The sequence below is a fragment of the Bombina bombina genome, chromosome 3 (assembly GCF_027579735.1).
Source record: "Bombina bombina isolate aBomBom1 chromosome 3, aBomBom1.pri, whole genome shotgun sequence".
In the NCBI taxonomy this organism is placed as follows: Eukaryota; Metazoa; Chordata; class Amphibia; order Anura; family Bombinatoridae; genus Bombina; species Bombina bombina.
This window is the reverse complement of record NC_069501.1, coordinates 600,200,628-600,222,962: the sequence shown is the minus strand read 5'-3', so window position 1 is coordinate 600,222,962 and position 22,335 is coordinate 600,200,628. Positions and strand designations below refer to the sequence as shown.

General features: G+C 34.6%; 1 protein-coding gene across 1 annotated transcript in view; it reads left to right on the top strand.

Annotated features, from left to right (window-relative positions):
* Nucleotides 1-22,335, top strand: part of RUNX3 (RUNX family transcription factor 3) — a 362,381-nt gene that overhangs the window by 310,017 nt on the left and 30,029 nt on the right. The window contains exon 5 of the mRNA XM_053707197.1: nucleotides 14,376-14,537. Coding sequence (XP_053563172.1) covers nucleotides 14,376-14,537 — 162 coding nt within the window. The remainder of the gene's footprint in view (nucleotides 1-14,375; nucleotides 14,538-22,335) is intronic.

Below are 22,335 nucleotides of genomic sequence, written 5' to 3'. Positions count from 1 at the left end.
TTATTTAAAAAAAAAATTACTGGCAGACTGTCTGCCAGTACTTAAGATGGTGGTCAGGAGAGTGGGTGTGAGAGGTGAGAGAGCTGTTTGGGAGGGATCAGGGAGGTGGGAGTAATTTAATTCAGGGGTGGGAGGGTAATCCATGAATTAAATTACTATTGCCCTTTTAAGATAATGATTTAACCCCTTCAGTGCCAGGAATTTCAGAAGTGTGGTGCACAGCTGCAATTAGCGGCCTTCTAATGTCTGCTATTTCTGAACAAAGGGACCCCAGAGAACCTTTTACAACCATTTGTCTTATGATTGCAGTAGTTGTGTGTAAATAATTTCAGTGAGAAACCCAAAGTTTGTAAAAAAGTTAACAATATTTGTAATATGATTGCATTTGACGGCCAAACAGTGGCATGGGTTGTCTACTAATTTTTATATATATATATATATATATATATATATATATATATATAGTTTTGATAGGTAAATAAAAAGAATCAAGGCTCTATTACTGTTTAAATGGAGTGATAGCAAAAATTATAAAAATTCTTTGATATTTTGGACAAGTTTTTCTCTGAAATTCCCAACAGCGAAGGGGTGAAAAACCTTAGTGATCTTTAAGCAAGGAGACCATATTTACTTTCTTATAGTCTATAGACATTACTTAACCCCTTCCCGCCCTTAGGACGTTCTATGCCGTCCAAATCGCACTGGACTTTAACGCCCTTAGGACAGCATAGAACATCCTAGCCTTTTGGCTGTACTTAAAGGGCCATTATACACTCATTTTTTCTTTGCATAAATGTTTTGTAGATGATCTATTTATATAGCCCATAAAGTTTTTTTTTACAAAATATGTATAGTTTTGCTTATTTTTAAATAACATTGCTCTGATTTTCAGACTCCTAACCAAGCCCCAAACTTTTATGTGAATACCGCCAGCTACCTTCTCCAGCTTGCTCCTGTTTGTGTAAAGGGTCTTTTCATATGCAAAAGAAGGGGGGGGGGGAGGGTTTTATTTCCCACTTGCAGTGGGCTTTCCAGCTGCCTTTTCTACAGAGTTAAACTGGAAGCTTCTAAGTAAGTTTTTAAACAGTTTTATACTGGATTTTAATATCAGTATCTGTGCATCTTATTCTTTATAGTAGTGTCTATTATATGCAGTTATATGAAAATTAGTGTATACTGTCCCTTTAAGCCAAAGCAGCTTCCTGAATGGGAACGTCATAAAGCAGCTTAACCTCATAGGCCCTCCCTCTGACACAATACCATTATTGAAATCACGTGATCACACGAACGATCACGTGATTTCCCTTTTTAACGTATTTGCTTACATCAGAACTTTGTTCTGATATAGGCAAATAAGTCCGGATGGGAAGGGTTTAAATAAATAAACCCTTTTGTTTTGCATAGTACAAAATGTACAAACGTATAATATGTATAACATTTCAATTTGATTTTGATACTAGAAAACATTATTAGAAGCATTCTTCTTTTGTGAATTGTAATAAAATATAAAGAGGAACGTTAATGTGCTATATTGTCAAGTTCTTGGTCATGGCTGTGCAATACAGGAAGCCGTGCTGCACCTACATTACCTCTATCCTGAGCAGAATTATAAATGTGCTTCTGGCAATGTCTCATCCTTAGTTTCATTTGCCACAGTATTGCTGTGGGTGCGAGAATGCTGCACACTCTTGTAGCAAACCTCAACACTAAATCTAACCCTTAGCTCTAAACTCTAACCCTAAACCTAACCTCTGCCTTCTAAATGTAACCAATCAACAGTAGCCATCTCTACAACAGATTTAAATAAAAGCTTTGGCCAGCAATATTATTTTTTACAATAATATTAAAGAAAAATTAAAGTCACTTATCTATATATGCATGAGAAATTAATCACTGCATTGCAAAAGATCTGCAAAGCAAATTGTTATAAAAATATGTGTTTTTTTTTTTTTTGCAGTTCAGGGACATATCCCTTTAAAAGCCTTTACATATCTTTACCTTATCTCCTCTGCTATGGCCAATTATGGACAGATGCACATATCAAATAATTGTGTACAATTTTTAAATTGAAATTACAGGAAATTAGGTAAAACAAATAAAAGGGAATTGCAAAATGTTTTCAATGCATAATTAAACAGATTTTTTTTCTTTTACAAATAGCCACCTTGTACCATATGTACAAACTTAAGTTTTTCTTTTAGAACACATACACACAAATCCTTGTCCGGACTCATTTTAGAAATAAATGCGAACAAAGCACTGGCAGACCATGTTGTACCATTATGTTTGAAGGAAGCGCACTGTGAAAATATAATTATTTTGTTGTAAAATATTTGCTTTATAAACATATTTAGCAGACTATACTGACTATGTGGTTGTTCACAACCTATTGGCTGGCATGTTATCTCTTGTTTTTTAGCCCGGAAAGGCCACTTTTCATTTTAATATGATCACAGTAGTGTGTTTTGTGGCTATTTTGCGCAGCTGCGATTGCGTTTTCAGCACCACAAGATAAGATCTATTTTTAACTTTGAATCGAAAAGTTTTCCAGACTTTTTTCAACAGGTTTTCAAGAACGTTTTATTGAACATCTAGATGGGGGTCTCACCCTTTGTGACTGGGAGTTCAATAATATAGGTGCAATAACTGAAAAAGGTGCTTGGATTTAGCGATTACAAATGCACAATCCCATTTGAAAGCTCTTTACGAAGTATGTTTAATTTTAAAACGTGCAATCTCTTTCAAAGATAATTTTGGAGTCTACAATACTACAGTGGAGCAGTTTTACATTTTACAGTTACAGTTTGTAATGTTTGTAATACAAAGAAAAAATACAACATTAAAATCAAATCTTAATCCCCTATGAACTAATTAATTAATGAAAATAGAAAAATTTAATATACATTCATTATTAATTTTACTTGATTTTTTACTATAAAATACATCTGGAAATTGCTCTTGTTCCAAGCTCCCTAGAGAAACTGGAGCTAAAATTCTGTAGCCTGCTAATTGCCTGGCCTGACTACATACTACACAGTGATTACTTTAGAGCAGAGCACATATACTAATTTACAGCTAGCCTCATAATTAATGGAGATAAAATAAACATACTGACAAGGATCATCAAGTGGTTTATTACTGTTATTTTGTTAGCAGAATGTTCATAGCAAGTTTGAAGTGTTTTTTTACAACATTCATTTTGCAAATAGATATATTATGCATGTTTAAAAATGTGTTTAATGTCAGTTTAAAGGGACATTGTACACTAGATTTTTCTTTGCATTAATGTTTTGTAAATAATCCATTTATATAGCTCATCTGGGAGTGTTTTTGTAACAATGTACAGTTTTGCTTATTTTTAGATAACATTGTGCTGATCTTCAGACTCCTAACCAAGCCTTAAAGTTTTAGATGTGTACTGGACTGGTTATGTAATGGGTCTTTTCATATGCAGGGGACTTGGAATGAGGATCTGCTTTTCGTAGTTTCCCAGCCCCTTTCACTGGGTGTTCCAGCCTAACCTCATCAACAGTGCTAAACTGGGAGCTTCTAAGTACAATTTTAAAATGTTTTATACTGGATTTTTATATCAGTATCTGTGCACATTATTCTTATATTAGTGTCTGTTACATGTAGTTATATGAAAAATGGTGTATACTGTCCTTTTAAATTGCATATTTTTCACCACTTTCTCTGATTATTTTGTGCATCCTGTCAAAATGATACCAACGCCCCATTTTTTGTAAATAGTTGCACTGCACCAGAAATAACTACTTTTTAAAATGCATTACATTCTGTGCCTGAATATTTTTGGTTTTAATCTTTTTCCTCAACGTCATAAGCTTTACCTCAAATCTCTCTGACTAATAAATAATCTGCTAGCTAGATATGTTTTGTCACACAATATACTTTGGCACGTTCTTTTCAGGAGTTCTATTTAAATGTCCCACATTATTCAGTATGTGGTTTCTCAATATGAATCAGTAGCATTTCATAAGTCATCTGCAAACAAGAACTGAAATGAAGAGATTAAGGGCCTCATTTATGAACATCAGTTTTTAAATCTAATTTGTAGTATATAGTATAACAGTCTGCTAGGTTTAAACTAGAGGGATTGTGTTTTTTTAGCATAAATTCTAATTCTTTATATTCAGACTGCTGATATATTAATTTAGTGAAATTATGAAAATTATCAGAGAAATGTTATGGATGCCAAACATTGTATTTTACAATTCCAAGTGATCTTTAATTTTGTCACACACAGAGGAATATCACACTGTAAATTATTCCAGTCGGTTTTTCATAAATATGTACCACATTTCCTTTTTAAAAAAACAAAAATAAATAAAAAATGTAATGTAGTACAAATCTGTTAAAAAAACTTTATTAGTGTGCAAACAGCATGATATTATTACACACAAACATTTACAATGTTCATAAGTGGCAAAACATAACTGATATATTCTACAAAAAAAACTATTTATGACAATAATTTCCATTAAATTAAAGATAAAGTAAAAATTAAAGTTACATTTCAGAACATGCAATTAAAAAAGCAAGCTTTATATTTTTACTTCAAATTAACTGCTCTCTCTTGGTATCCATAGCTGAAACAAGTATACAGAGGTAGTGGCAGTTCAGGAAATCTTATTATGGGGGGGATAACACTCCTTAGTTTAGCCACAAGTGTTACACAGGTGGGGACAGGGTGGGTCCCTTTCTCCCCCTTGGAGCTTCCACTGGCTCAGGTGTGTACACGACTACACGTGTCTTGAGCACAGTATGTATAACATTGGCCTATATACAAAGATGCTTGTGAGGTTGCTGAAGGGTCTCGCTGTGAGGGCAACACCAATTAAATTCATTGAGCGTCAATTCAACAATATTTCCCACAGATTCAGTAATCAACATTCCTCCCACTTGTGTGCAAAACTGCTGGAAGTAAACTTTTAAAACACATGGGTTAGCGCACATGTTACAAGTTGAAAGTAAATTGTTTGCACGCGAGCGAAACCCGACACGCACTAACTTCAGGACTTCAGATATCGCGTTAACTTCTTCTCCCCATAGACTTTAATGAAGTGTGCTAAAAAAAAAACCCCACTTATTGCTTTCGCACTAACCCGACACCGTATTAGACCTACATCGCTAAACATGAAGGTAGTTATGAATATTTTACATTCCAATGTTGTTCTATATATCTTCTTTATCTAATGATTTTTTTGTAAAATATATATCTATACCTATATATATATATATATATATATATATATACAACTCCAATAGATGAGTCCAGCACCTTTCTTTCTTTGTTATTCCAGCATATATTTCAACATATTTATCCTTTCTTGACTAGTGCACGTACGCTTAGTGAGGGCTGCCAGCCTCACATATACATATAGTGAAACAAATAGGTAGCGTCAGCACTTTTTAGTAAAAGTATCCATGCTTTATGAGCATGACTAAGGGTCTGTGTTGACTCGAAACGTTGCTGTTTTTATTGTGTTTGTTACCTCAATAAAGCATGGATACTTTTACTAAAAAGTGCTGACGCTACCTATTTGTTTCACTATATATATATATATATATATATATATATATATATATATATATCAATTTATAAAGTTATAGATATATACACAGATATTTATATAGGAATATATATTTAAAAATACTTAGAACATCTTCATCTACGTGAAGAACATTGGAATGTAAAACATTTACAGTAAATCCCTAGTAAAACACATTGGGCCAGATTACAAGTAGAGCGATATTTAACGCTCCTGCTCAAGCGTTAACTGCACTAAAAGTAAGCTTTCTGCGCACATCGGGTTCCGCTCATATTACAAGTTGAAAGTAAACTGTTTTCACTTGCATGCTAACCTGACGCTTGTAAAAAGCCGAACTTACAATATAGCGCACACGATAACCTATTTCCTATTGAAGTCAATGCACCCTACACGTGCAAATAGGTTACAATTAAATGTAAACAGTTTTACTTAAAGGGACAGTCAACACTAAAATTTTTATTGTTTAAAAAGTTAGATTACGCCTTTACTACCCATACCTCAGCTTTGCACAACCAACATTTTTATATTTATATACTTTATAACATTTAAACCTCTAAATTTCTGCCTGTTTCTAAGCCACTATAGACAGCCTCTTATCACATGCTTTTTTATTAGCTTTTCACAACAGGAGACTGCTAGTTTATGTGGGCCATATAGATAACATTTTGCTGACGCCCGTGGGTTGTGCACAACACAGCTAAAATGCAAGTCAATAGATAATGAATAAAAAGTCATGTGATCAGGGGGCTTTCAAAAGAGACTTAGATACAAGGTATTTACAGAGGTTAAAATTATATTAATATAACCATGTTGGCTGTGCAAAACTAAGGAATTATCTATCTTTTTTAATAATAAAAATTTTTGAGTTGACTGTCCTCCGAAAACGTTACATCAATAAAGTAACTTTTGCTGTGAAAGACCTGAGAGTGCACTTCCTTTTGGCTGCTATATATATATATATATATATAAATGTATATATATATAGGTTCTAGCTGTCGATTGGTGGCTGCATATATATATATATATATATATATATATATATATATATACATAGATAGATAGATAGATAGATAGATAGATATATATATATATATATATATATATATATATATATATATCGATTGTGATTGGCTCACCCATGAGTTCATTTAGAAACCATTAGTGCATTGCTGCTCCTTCAACAAATGATACAAATAGAATGAAACAAATTAGAAAATAGAAGTAAATTAGAAAGTTGTTTAAAATTGTAATCTCTATCTGAATGACTAAAGAAAAAAATTGGGTTTCATGTTCATTAAAGTATGGCAGGTGTACCTAATTGGTAAATTTCTGTAATTGTTTTTTGTTTTGTTTTTTGGCAGTGAGGATGTATGTTATTAATGGTGTGCATAAATGTAAATATAAAAATAAATTATGAAAGTGAACTTCCCTATTATTTTTATGACCCTGTCACTGTTTAGGTTTCTAAGGAGTGGATATGAAGAAAGCTTCTGTGGTTATGACAAACTGTATGCAAATACATTGTAGATCTATAATATTTTGCTTTGCAGTACACAATAGCATCTGGTCATCTAGGGGTTAATATTAATATTATCTTGATCTTTTCTCATGCTGGAGGGGGACACAATCATATTTTCCCAGTAAAGCGGCTTCATGAGTGAGGCAAAGTGCCAAAGCAAAAGTATTTTGTGTGACCAACTCATCTTAGTCCCCCTGGCATATGTTGTCCCACTTCAAAGGTGGGAATAGCAAGTTGTCTGCGGGCAGAGAGGAACACAAAGGCCCTATAATGTTATTTATAAAGAAAACCAGTGAATAGAGAACATTAACACATAAGGCATTTTCCATTAGTTAATTACAAAAATAATTATGTCAATTGTGGGAATTTGGGCATTTTTTTAAATGTATAAGTGTACACACACATGCACACAGATTATCTATCTAGTATCTATCTATCATCTATCTTTCTATATTTATCTATCTATCTACATATCTTTCTATCTAATTTGATTAAGTGAATGCATACAAATTAAATTAAGTATTGATATGCATTAGTGAACCTGTAGATTTCAGTACCTCTATTGGTGTGTCAATAGGCTTTACATATATGTATGTGTTTTTTTTTAATAATACAATTTGATCTCTTTTCTAGCTATCTATTGATCTATCTGGCTGGCTGTTTATCTATCTATCTATCTATCTATCTATCTTATATCTGTCTGTATTATTTGATTGAGTGAATGTATACAAATTAAATAAAATATTGATATGTATTAGCGAACCTATAGATTTCAGTACCTTTAGGTTTACACATATGTCTGTGGTTTTTGTAAAATACAATTTGATCTCTTTTCTAGCTATCTATTTATCTATCTGGCTGGCTGTTTATCTTTCTATCTATCTATCTATCTATCTATCTATCTATCTATCTATCTATCTATCTATCGTCTGTCTGTATTATTTGATTGAGTGAATGAATACAAATTAAATAAAATATTGATATGTATTAGCGAACCTTTAGATTTCAGTACCTTTAGGTTTACACATATGTCTGTGGTTTTTGTAAAATACAATTTGATCTCTTTTCTAGCTATCTATTTATCTATCTGGCTGGCTGTTTATCTTTCTATCTATCTATCTATCTATCTATCTATCTATCGTCTGTCTGTATTATTTGATTGAGTGAATGTATACAAATTAAATAATATATTGATATGTATTAGTGAACCTATAGATTTCAGTACCTTTAGGTTTACACATATGTCTGTGGTTTTTGTAAAATACAATTTGATCTCTTTTCTAGCTATCTATTTATCTATCTGGCTGGCTGTTTATCTTTCTATCTATCTATCTATCTATCTATCTATCTATCTATCTATCTATCGTCTGTCTGTATTATTTGATTGAGTGAATGAATACAAATTAAATAAAATATTGATATGTATTAGCGAACCTATAGATTTCAGTACCTTTAGGTTTACACATATGTCTGTGGTTTTTGTAAAATACAATTTGATCTCTTTTCTAGCTATCTATTTATCTATCTGGCTGGCTGTTTATCTTTCTATCTATCTATCTATCTATCTATCTATCTATCTATCTATCTATCTATCTATCTATCGTCTGTCTGTATTATTTGATTGAGTGAATGTATACAAATTAAATAATATATTGATATGTATTAGTGAACCTATAGATTTCAGTACCTTTAGGTTTACACATATGTCTGTGGTTTTTGTAAAATACAATTTGATCTCTTTTCTTAGAATTATTGAAATAGTCTGATTAAGAAAGAAAAATAGACATTTATTTTCATGTACTATTTCTTAAATTAGAAAATATTTTTTTTTCTTTTCTTTTTTACATCAGCTACTATTTCATTCCAGTATACTAAATTTAATCTTTCTTATTCCAGGAATATATCCCAAATTTCATTTTATTGACTTAAATGCCTTGTATTCCATGTGGGGACTATTCAGTGAATGATGTGTATTGATTTGGTATTATTTTCTGAATTCTGTCTATTTTGCATATTAAATTTGCAATTTGGACTCAATATCAATAATATGATGATTACAATAATATAATAATAATAATAATAATAATAATAAATCTAGTGGATAAAAGTAATCTTCAACACTAAATGTGAACCAGTTTTTATTAGTATTGATTATTTTCAGTGTTAATCAACATGCACTTGTTATATTGCACTTTAGAATTTGTTCGTGTTTTGTAAATAATTATATCAGTTTGCCTGGTGGGCATAATATTTCTGGGCAGTCATTCAGAGTGCAATAATGCACTAAAATCATTGATAGTGATACTCTGGGCTAGATTACAAGTGGTGCCCTATTATTAGCGAGGGACCCTATTGTTTGTGTGACACTGGCTCACTAGATTGCATATTACAAGTTGAAAGTAAATTGTTGAGCTCAAGCTCGAAAAATGTTCACCAAACACAACATATTTACACTTAAAAAAACTTTCACACTCATATACACACTGCTAAAAAAATATTTCATATTAATATTAATACAATTTTTTTATAAGGGTTGAAACGGAAATTGTATATGGCAATGTATTTAACTAGGGGGGCTAAAATGTATATATATATATATATATATATATATATATATATATATGAATGTATACTGTATATATATATATATATAAATATATATATATATGTATATGTATATATTTGTGCACATACATGCGTATTTATGTGTTATGTGTAAATATCTATATATATATATATATATATATATATATACACACACACACACACACACATTTTGAGCCATTTCCAGTCAAATATGTTTAAACATAAAATATTTTTATTAATTTTTAATATATTTAATGTGTGTTTTTAATATAAATATTTTACCTTCCAATGTTCTTTGTATTTTATATATATATATATATATATATATATATATATATATATATATATATATCTTTACCTGTATATATTCAATAGATTTATATGTATAGATATATATTTTACAAAAATTATATATATATATATATATATATATATATATATATATATATATATAAAGATTAAGGGTCCCAGATTACAGCGCTCATAGAAGGGAGGGAACATTAACAGAAAACAATTTATGATGCTGCATTGAGGGGAATTAATCCCTATCTGTGTTAAAGATAATAATCCCTTGGTGACCTGTTGGAGTATGGTGCTTCCTTCTTGTGGTGTATTTAAGATGTGATATTCTTCTCCTCTGTGAAGTATGGTATCTTTATCTTTCTATAGGAGATGGTGAACTTCTTCTGTACACTGTTTGGTGATTTTGTTCTCTATGGAGTATGGTATATTCCTTTTATAGAAACTCTGTGGAGTATGGTACATTTTTTCTTAAAAAAAGGGGAAGTATGGTAGAAAACTTCTGGTGATAAGGAGTAAAGGATAATGCTCCTTTTCTTTGTTAAAAAGTGTGCAATACAGTAAATTAATCTTAGAAAAAACTCAGTGAAAACTCCGATACGAGTTTGTAATAAAGATAAAAAAGCTTTATTTGACACAGTTTAAAACACAAACTCTATGTCTGTGATTCCTTGTATTAAAGTCCCAATGTTGGAGAAAAAGCCTTCAAAAGATAATTGTGGCTGACCTCTTTGAACGAAAGGGAATGCAAGAAATGATTCCTTTTTGATGATAAATTAATCAATGTCAATTTCGTGAATATACTTTTTCAAAGTGAGGAAACGTTTGTTGTAGACACTACCTTGAAGTGTCCGGCAAAGTGAACATAGGTTCATGAAACGCGTAAGGGAACGCCCACTTTGACGTCATTTCCGGTCCGGCGAGACCGCAACAATCCAGACAGCAACAAACAAAGCCTGTTACATACAGGACTTGAATCCATCACCATCCTTTTGTTAGGATCATCTTATGTGAACAAGAATCATCTAGACGTTTACCGGACACTTCAAGGTAGTGTCTACAACAAACATTTCCTCACTTTGAAAAATTATTTACAAACAGCTTTTGCAATTATGGCACAAATGGTTGTAAATGCTTCTCTGGGATCCCCTTTGTTCAGAAATAGCAGACATATATGGCTTTGGCATTGTTTTTTGGTAATTAGAAGGACGCTAAATGCTGCTGCGCAACACACTTGTATTATGCCCAGCAGTGAAGGGGTTAATTAGGTAGTTTGTAGGGAGCTTGAAGGGTTAATTTTAGCTTTAGTGTAGAGATCAGCCTCCCTCCTGACACATCCCAGCCCTTGATACCTCCCTGACCACTCTCAAACAGCTCTCTTCCCTCCCCCACTTCACTATTGTCACCGCCATCTTTAGCACTGGCAGAAAGTCTGCCAGTATAAAAATAAAAAGTTTTTTTTTTTTAAATTATATATTTTCTGCAGTGTAGGATCCCCCCTTACCACCCAACCTCCCTGAGCCTCCCCCCCAAACAGCTCTCTAACCCTCCCCCCTCTAACTATTTGCACCATTTTGGGTACTGGCCGCTGTCTGCCAGTACCCACTTTGCAATAACATTTTCTGTAGTGTAGCTGCCCCCCCTCAATACCCTCCCCCTACCAGATCCCTTTCCCAACATTAGTCCCCCCTCCCTCTCCTACCTTCCTCTCCCACCCTCCTCTCCCACCACTTCTTGGTTAGTGATCGCACGCACACGACCCCCGCTCCCGCGCACACGCAAGTAATTTCCCACTACTGGCCGGAATTTCTCAAGCGATGGGCCACCCACCCACCTCCCTGCAATGGCTCCCACCCACCAATGATCAGCACCATCGCTGGGCGAAGCAGAGAGGGCCACAGAGGGGCTCTCTCTGCATCGGTGGGTAAAAAAAAGTATTGCAGTGATGCCTCAATATTAAGGCATCACTGCAATACCTTGAAAGCACCTGGAAGCGATCACGATCGATTCCACCGCTTGAAACCCATGAGGATGTACAGGGTACATCCTTGGTCGTTAAGTGACAGTTTTGGTAGGACGTACCCTGTACGTCCTTGGTCCTTAAGGGGTTAAAGGGATATGAAACCCCACATTTTTCTTTCATGATTCAGATAGAACATGTGATTTTAAACAACATTCTAATTTACTTCTATTGTCAATTTTTCTTGGTTCTCTTGCTATCTTTTGTTGAAAAGCAGGGATGTAAGCTCAGGTGACGGCCCATTTTTGAAGCACTATATAACAGCAGTTTTGCAAGAATTGTATCCATTTGCAGGAGCACTAGACTGTAGCATTATTTCCTGCCATGTATTGTTTCAGATGGCTACCTAGGTATCTCTTCAACAAAGAATATCATTTGAATTAAGCAAATTTGATAATAGAAGTAAACTGTAAACTCCGGTGCTCTAGCTGAATCAGAAAATAAAATGTTTGAGTTTTATATCCCTTTAAGAGCAAAACATGTTTTTACACTCTAAATGTACATCTTCAACATAGCAATTTATTTAGTTAGTTTCAGCACAACTGCAGGATAAAAAGGGGGGGGGGGGGCTAGAAATGTTTATACCTGCTGAGGAGTTTGACACAATTAAAAGAGACAAAGACAGAAGAAACATCTGCTTATTTGTTCAGATTTTACCACCAGATAACAAATATCTGAATTAAATTGTACTCTCACATGCAGACCAGATGCCGTGTGACTACAACTCACTTGATAATCCCATTATATAATTGTTCTAATTTTAGTTACCAAAATGGTTTCAATTAAGGCAAACAGAGTAGCTTTGAACAAGCAAATTTATTTTGTCACTGAATGAGGAGTCACCAAATGAGATATCAAAGTCCATATTGTCTTTTTGCTCTTTTTTATTATCTAATAAAACCTTATAGGGTATCATGTGGAAGACAGACATTATGTGTAGCATAGGAACTGGGAACATTACTTGATTTACTATTGAAGAGTTTCAACCAAAATACTGTAGTTCAAAATGTTGCAAAGAAAACAATGTCAATTATACAATGCTACAAATAGTGGGCTAGATTACAAGTGGTGCACTAACTGTAGCGCAAGTGAGATATGTTTTTTTTTTTTTTTAGGTCTTCAGCCTCTATAGCCTCACCAGTCCTTATGTTATTAAATACTATTTAATTTTATGAAATGGAAAAAAATAATGGGGCATAAATAAATATTTTGGTTTTATATTAGACTGGGACTTCACACAGTGACATTGGCAATGGGAGCTTAGTGACTTTAAACATGGCAATATCATAGGATGCCATCTCTGCCACAAATCAGTTTGTCAAAGATCTGCCCCGGTCATGAGTAAGTGCTATTATTGTGAAGTGAAAGCATCCAGGACAGCCCAGACACAAAGTATGTGTGTACCCCTACTAATTATTCGGGTGTTGCAGCCACACCCATTGCTAACAGGTGTATTTCTTTCTCTGCCAAAATGCCCTGCTCTCATACTACACATGGCTTAGTACCATTACATTTGTGCTGTAGCCTACAGGGTAAACAGTTATGCTATTTGTATAAAAGTCAGTTGTGTTTAGCTTTTAGCTTGTTTGCACTGCTCAAGGAAACTCTGTAACAGAAATGCTGTTTGTAAACTAGAATCTGAACAAACAATGTAAAAGAGGTTTCCGGTATAACAGAGAATTAACACTTTATGATGGCTTAACTTTTGCCCTGTGATTGTATTCATTTTATAAACTGTTACTTCTGTTTAATAAGGGTATATAGCACACACCTCTATATTAAAGATGCATATTCAATTAAAGGTTAAGGCCACCAGTGCTGTTTCTGACATTGTCTGAGTAAAGCACATTCCTACTTATATGCTCTAGTTCTTTAAAGGGACAGTCAACACCAGAATTTTTGTTGGTTTAAAAGATAGATAATAACTTAATTACCCATTACCCAATTTTGCATAACCAACACAGTTATAATAATACACATTTTACCTCTGTAATTACCTTGTATCTAAGCCTATGGAGACTACCCCCTTATTTCAGTTCTTTTGACAGACTTGCATTTTAGCCAATTAGTGCTCACTCCTCGGTAAATTCACGTGCATGAGCTCAATATTATCAATATGAAACACATGAACTAATGCCCTCTAGTGGTGAAAAACTGTCAAAATGCATTTAGATTAGAGGCGGTCTTCAAGGTCTAAGAAATTAGCATATGAACCTCCTATGTTTAGCTTTCAACTAAGAATGCCAAAGGAACAAAGCAAAATTGGTGATACAAGTAAATTGGAAAGTTGTTTAAAATTACATGCCTTATTTGAATCATGAAAGTTTTTTGGGGACTTGACTGTACCTTTAACAATCTTTGGGTCCTTTGTGTATTGTAGGGCACCGGCAGAAAACTGAAGAGCAAGGAAAGTCATTCTCTGATCGTTACACTGAACTGGAACGCCTGCGGCAGAGTATTAGAGTCCAGTCCAACCCAAATCCTAGAGCCACTCTAAATAATACAAACCACTTCAGCTCCCAAGCCCAAACACAAATACAAGGTAAGAAGCAGCAAAAATTATGCTGGTCTGCTAAAAGGATTTAAGACATTTTTGTAATACTGTATGAAATAACCAATGTATATCTCTAAGTGTAAGAAAAGGTGGTGCAGTAATATTATCATAACAACATTCTAAATACGTTTATGAATATCTGTGTGTTATCAATTTATTGACTGGTAACATATTCACTTTTTTAAAGGAACAGTCTACACTAGAATTTGTATTGTTTTAAAAGATAGATAATCCCTTTATTACCCATTCCCCAGTTTTGCATAACCAACACAGTTATATTAATAAACTTTTTACCTCTGTGATTACCTTGTATCTAAGCCTCTTTTGACAGCCCCCCAATCACGACTTATTATTTATTGACTTGAATTTTAGCCAATTAGTGCTGTGTTGTGCTGACTCTTTAATAACTCCCCGAGCGTCAGCACAATATTATCTATATGGCTCACATGAACTAGCAATCCCCTGTTGTGAAAAGCAAATGAAAAAGCATGTGATAAGAGGCAGCCTTCAAGGGCTTAGAAATTAGCATATGAGCCTATCTAGGTTTAGCCTTCAACTAAGAATACCAAGAGACAAAAGCACATTTCATGATACAAGTAAATTGGAAAGTTGTTTAAAATTACATGCACCTATCTGAATGATGAAAGTTTAATTTTGACTAGACTGTCCCTTTAAATACTTTAGAAAAATGTATAGGAAAAGCAAGTCAATGAAAAGGATAGAAACCTTCATATAAAAACTAAGTGGAGCATGGATGTCCTAATAAGCTTCTAATATATTCCATAACTCAATTTTTGGTTCAAAACCCTGGGTAGCCACCAATCAACAAGCACTGCCCAGGTGCTGAACCAAAAATGGGCTGGTTCCTAATCTTACAATCCTGATTTTCAAATAAAGAAACCAAGAGAACAAAGAAAAATTGATAGTAGAAGTAAATTAGAAAGTTTCTTAAAATTGCATACTCTTTCTGAATCATTAAAGAAAAAATCTGGGTTAAGTATCCCTTTAAATTATTTTATAATTATGGGATCAATCACAATTCTTTAGAAAAGCTTATAAAGTGACTTACATACAAAAAAAAATCCCACCACAATTAATAAACTTTTCTAAAGGATTGCTATCATCTCCTATATTGGAAGATAATAATTAACCGACTCAGTACCTGGAATTTCAGAGAAAAACGTGCCTAAAGTACTGGAGAAATTTGCTATTACTTCATTTAAACAGAAATATAGCATTGTTGCTGTTTTTTATTTAATTACCTATCAAAACTATATATATATATATATATATATATATATATGCCACATAATTGAGCTGAAGAAATAACAACAGCTTAATAATGAAAAGAGCACACTTAGCTTTGTAGAATTGTGTTTCAGGGCATCAGGATCAGAATGAGACATCTCGCAAAATGTAACAAAAAAAGAAAAATAACATTAGGCAAAACATTCAATTTCCACACTGTAACAGTTTCAGTAGATAGAAAAGCAAAGATAGTATTTCTTTTTTTCTTTTTTTTTTAAATAAAATCAAAAAGCAGGCATAATAGCTTTAAAAATTCATGAAAACAGCGAGCAATAGAGGGAGAGGGGTAAAATAATTAAATTTTGGCGCCAATAATGACGCATTACGCAAATGGAAGTTAAAATTTGGGGGGGGGCAAAACCAACACCAGAAAATGACACAACTTGCGTCATAACAAATGCGATTCCGCGCCAAAACAACTAGCGTCAACAAAGACGCAGGAAATGCCAAAACTTGCATCATTAAAGGCATAACTTCGCTGCAAAATTTTTTTGCACCAAGAATGATGCAATAAGAACCAGCATTTTGGGTCCTCGCAAGCCTAGATTTGCCTGCGAAAAATAGAAAAACAAGTCTAATTAGAAAAAGACTGAACCCCAGGTAAGAAAAAAGTTTAAATAAACTTCCCAAACATGATTCCTATACTGAAACCGTTTAGACTGCAAAGGGAAATATACATAGACTGGACTAATGGCAAATATAAGTAAAATCCATATATTTAAAACTTTATATTAATACATAAAGCACCAAACCATAGCTGAGAGTGTCTTAAACACTACTTACCGAAGACACCCATCCACATATAGCAGATAGCCAAACCAGTACCAGAAATCTATCAGCAGAGGTAATGGTATATAAAAGTATATCGACGATCTGAAAAGGGGGGTAGGAGATGAATCCCTACGACCGATATTAGAGAACCCTTGAAAAGATTTCCCATCAGAGAAACCATAAAATCAATAAGCAACACTCTCTTCACGTCCCTCTGACAAACATTGTACTCTGAGAGGGATTGGGCTTCTGAATGCTTAGAAGCGCTTATCATAGAAGAAATCATAAAAACCAAGCACAAACTTACTTCACCACCTCCATAGGAGGCAAAGTTTGTAAAACTGAGTTGTAGGTGTGGTGAGGGGTGTATTTATAGGCATTTAAGGTTTGGGAAACTTTGCCCCTCCTGGTAGGACTGTATATCCCATATGTCACTAGCTCATGGACTCTTGCCAATTACATGAAAGAAATATATATTAGTAGGCAACCCAAGGTATTGATCTAGACTAATTTTAAAATTACACTCCATAAACATTGTATACACATTCTTTTCATTTTCAATGGTTCTCTCATATTTGTATCATACCTTAGAGAGGATTACTTCTCTCTTCAAAACACTAACTTAAACAAATTAACAGTCTAACATTAAACTTTAACAATTTTTGAATGAACTGAGTTGTTTGACCAATGAATAACTTACGTAGGTACTTAGCAGCATGGAGGGCCCAGTAAAGAAAAAAAAGAAAAAAGGGGGGGGGGGGAGAAGTGGGGGATGGAGGGAAAACCAGAGAGTGGTGCACTACAAGAACTCAACATCATTACCCTCTAGTGTCCCCATCTCTCATGAGTAAAAATGTGTGCCCATTCTCCACGTAGGGAGTCTACTAAGAAGGTACTAGTGTCCCAAAATGGTAAGAGGACTTGCTTTTGTTCTTCTGTTTTGAATGTTAGAATTAGTCTGCGCTATTTTTGCAAAAATAGATTCAATCGTTTCTGTACATCTACTCTGACGTCCACCTGTTCCACAAATAGTTGTGATTTTAACATATTGCGGAAACAAGCAAAAGAAGGTGCGGTTTTCTTAATCCACTGCTTGAAGGGACGCTAAACCCACATTTTTTTCTTTCATGATTCAGATAGAGCGTGCAATTTTAAGCAACTTTCTCATTTACTCCTATTATCAATTTTTCTTCGTTCTCTTGCTATCTTTATATAAAAAGCAGGAATGTGATGCATAGGAGCTGGCCCATTTTTGGTTGAGAACCTGGGTTATGCTTGCTTATTGGTGGGTAAATGTAAGCCTCCAATAAGCAAGCACTATCCATGGTGCTGAACCTAAAATGGGCTGCCTACTAATATTTACATTCCTGCTTTTAAAATAAAGATAGCAAGAGAACGAAGAAAAATTGATAATAGCAGAAAATTAGAAAGTTGCTCAAAATGTCATGTAGGGCTGCAACTAACGATTATTTTCATAATCGATTAATCGGCCAATTATTTTTTCGATTAATCGACTAATCGGATGAAAAATAAATTAATACATTTTTTCCTATATTTAAAATAAAATCCACATACTGAGTGTTATAAATATAAACTTCTGACTAAACTTTACATTAAAACAACTGTTGGTCCAATTTTTTAAGCAGCAGAACAAATTTTTATAATTAAGCAAAACAAAACCACAAACTGTTTGTAAAGAGGTAGAAGTAGAAAGAGGTAGACTATCACCTGTTTATAACATTCTGTTAATCACTCTTTCAGAAACTTTGCATTGAAATGCAAAAACGTCAACATGTCCACATGCTCCTGGCTGAGACTGGCTCTCTTTTTGCAGCTATTTTGCCTGCAGCCGAGAGGAGACGCTCAGATGGTGTTGAGGTGCTTGAGATGCATAAGTAGGGTTTTGCCAATTTCACCAAGGTGGGCTATTTATCTTTGCAAGGGGCCTCAAAACAAAGTGAGCCTGGACTTCATTTTAACATAAAAATATCTTGAATATCTATATGCAGTGGTAAATAACTATCTATAAGGTTAGGGGGGAAAATATCTAGTCCACTCTTAAAATAACAGATATATACTTACAGTGGTTGAATTTGGTACATATTCCAATTAATTAAAAATAGAAAAAAGTACACAGCCTTACACATTTATCTATACATATAACAGCAATAGCAAGCGATCCGCTAAAAATTGTGCAAACAGATAATAGTGACATCAATTCATATAACAAATGCCATCAATCTAGGCTAGGTGTAAATAACAAGCTCGGCACTATATCATGCAAAGCATAGTCCCAAATCACCTGATTTTATATAAACAATACAAATTTTGACTCCTATTTTATTTCTGGGTTGCACAGAAGACAGGAGTAGTTGTAAACTTAAAAAGAAACTTATAGTGTCCTAAAAAAGTGAAAAAGTTAAATGTCTGTAGACATCCTTTAGGCTAATGGCATAACCATAAAACACAATACCATGTACAGGAGCTCATTTGAGTAAAGCAGCTGGTGCTGTTCACAGACCAACTAATTGCAATTTGCAAACCAACTAATCAATTATGAGATTCGTTGACAACTATTTTCATAATCGATTATTATCGATTATGCCGATTAGTTGTTGCAGCTCTAATGTCATGCTCTATCTGAATCATGAAAGAAAAAAATTGGGTTCAGTGTCCCTTTAACCCATTACGAACCACAGCACTTTTCCATTTGTTGACCGTTTAGGACCAGGGCTATTTTTAAATTTCTGTGGTGTTTGTGTTTAGCTGTAATTTTCCTCTTACTCATTTACTGTACCCACACATATTATATACCGTTTTTCTCGTCATTTAATTGACTCTCTAAAGATACCATTATTTTTATCATATCTTATAATTTACTATAAAAATATTATAATATATGATGAAAAAATGAAAAAAACCCACACTTTTTCTAACTTTGACCCCCAAAATTTGTTAACACATCTACAACTACCAAAAAACACCCATGCTTAATAGTTTCTAAATTTTGTCTTGAGTTTATAAATACCCAATGTTTACATGTTCTTTGCTTTTTTTATAGGGAAATAAATACAAGTAGCACTTTGCTATTTCCAAACCATTTTTTTTTCAAAATTAGCAATAGTTAGATTGGTATACTGATATCTGTCAGGAATCCCTGAATAACCCTTCACATGTATATATATTTTTTTTAGTAGACAACCCAAAGTATTGATCTTGGCCCATTTTGATATATTTTATGCCACCATTTCACCTCCAAATGCAATCAAATAAAAAAAATTGTTCACTTTTTCATAAACTTTTTCACAAACTTTAGGTTTCTCACTGAAATGTTTTACAAACAGCTTGTGCAATTATGGCACAAATGGTTGTAAATGCTTCTCTGGAATCCCCTTTGTTCAGAAATAGCAGACATATATGGCTTTGGTGTTGCTTTTTGTTAATTAGAAGGCTGCTAAATGCCGCTGCACACCACACGTGTATTATGCCCAACAGTGAAGGGGTTAATTAAGAAACTTGTAGGGAGCATGTAGGGTTCATTTTAGCTTTAGTGTAGTATAGTAGACAACCCCAAGTATTGATCTTGGCCCATTTTGATATATTTTATGCCACCATTTCACCGCCAAATGCAATCAAATTAAAAAAATCGTTCACTTTTTCATAAACTTTTTCACAAACTTTAGGTTTCACACTGAAATTAATTACAAACAGCTTGTGCAATTATGGCAGACATATATGGCTTTGGCATTGTTTTTTGGTAATTAGAAGGATGCTAAATGCTGCTGCGCACCACACTTGTATTATGTGAAGGGGTTAATTAGGTAGCTTGTAGGGAGCTTGTAGGGTTAATTTTAGCTTTAGTGTAGAGATCAGCCTCCCACCTGACACATCCCACCCCCTGATCCCTCCCAAACAGCTCTCTTCCCTCCCCTACCCCACAATTGTCCCCATCATCTTAAATACTGGCAGAAAGTCTGCCAGTACTAAAATACAAGGTTTTTTTTTTTTAAATATCTATTCAGCTGTGATGGACCCCTCCTTAACCCCAACCTCCCTGATCCCCCCCAAACAGCTCTCTAACCCTCCCCCAGCTACCTATTTGCCGCCATCTTGGGTATTGGTAGCTGTCCCAGTTTCCCCCCCCCCCAAAAAAAGTTTTTATGTTTTTTTATAAAATATAAATGTTTCTGTAGTGTAGCTGCTCTCCTCAATACCCCCTCCCACTCCCAGATCCTTTGAACTTGATGTTTTTTCTCCCCTTCCTCCCTCTCCCTCCATCCAATTCAGGTACATTGATTTCAGTAGTTGCTGCGCAAACGAACACAGGCACACGTGCCCCCCGCAGGTCCCCCGCACGCTCCCGGCACCCGGCGTGCACATTGCACATACAGGAACCAGATGCCGGGTAGCTATGGGCCGCCCACCCGCCTCCCTGCTAAGGCTCCCACCCACCAATGATCGACACCATCGCTACCAGTGCAGAGAGGGTCACAGAGTGGCTCTCTCTGCATCGGATACTTGAAAAAAGTATATTGCAGGATGCCTCAATATCGAGGCATCACTGCAATACCCTGAGAGCTGCTGGAAGCGATCACAATCGCTTCCAGTGCTCAGTTAGACCAAGGACGTACCAGGTACATCCATTATCACTAACTGACCTGACCTGTTACGTCCTTGGTCGTTAAGGGATTAAGTATACATTTTCTTGCTAATAGGATTATTAAAGTCAATACTGAATCAAACTGTCTGTACTGTGCTTCCCATTGCATAAATAATACACTATTTGGTTCTAAGACAATCCGAAGTTTTAACTGTTTATTGATCCAATATTGGATTTTACTCCAGAATTGCTTTATCATTGGACAGGTCCACATATAGTGCAATAGGCTAGGAGATTCCACAGAGCATTTGGAGCACTTGTTGGGCCAGTCAGTGACCCATTTGGCCATTCCTCTAGGCATCAAGTAGGCCCTATGTAGGAGTCTAGTCTGAGTCTCCCTTAGTGCTGCTGACAAAGTGGCTTCTCTAATCTTTTCCAGTCCCTCCTGAGCCTCTGCCCATGTAATCCCCTGAATACCCTCCCTCTCCCATCCTGCCAGCAGAGTCAGTTGTATCTGTTGCAGACGCTTTTGTAAAAGAACTTGGTATATCTCTGATAAGGAGAATCTACCCATTTTGAAAAGGTATTGAGTGAGTCAGAAAGGTGATCCTTCCCAGAAATCAGGGTTGTATCTGACCACTGCCCCCACATAGTGACATATCTGGAGATAAGCGTACAAATGAGCATTTGGGAGGTTATGTTCTCTCTGTAAAGAGGTAAATGTTTTCAATGAGCGTGTCAGTGGATTTATTAGTAAACTAACAGATTTTAAACCTAGTTGTTCCCAATGCAAGAACAGTCTTGTGTCCATGCCTGCCGGAAAGTCTGGGTTGCCACTATGACACGTTTTCTTCAAAAATCTGTGGGCTTGATGCCAGGCCCGTAGTGGGTCTCGGTATAAAAGATTCAGACCCACCAATTTAGCACTCCCTGATTTAGGCATGTGTGGGAGGTATGCACAATATATGCCATCTAAGGCTGCTTGTTCCAAACTATGCTTATAAAAATGTTGTATGCCAACCTGCCAATCCAGAACCAAGCGAATCAGAGCTGCCCAATTATATAATTTAAAGTCCGGTAAGGACAAACCACCGTTAAGATAATTCA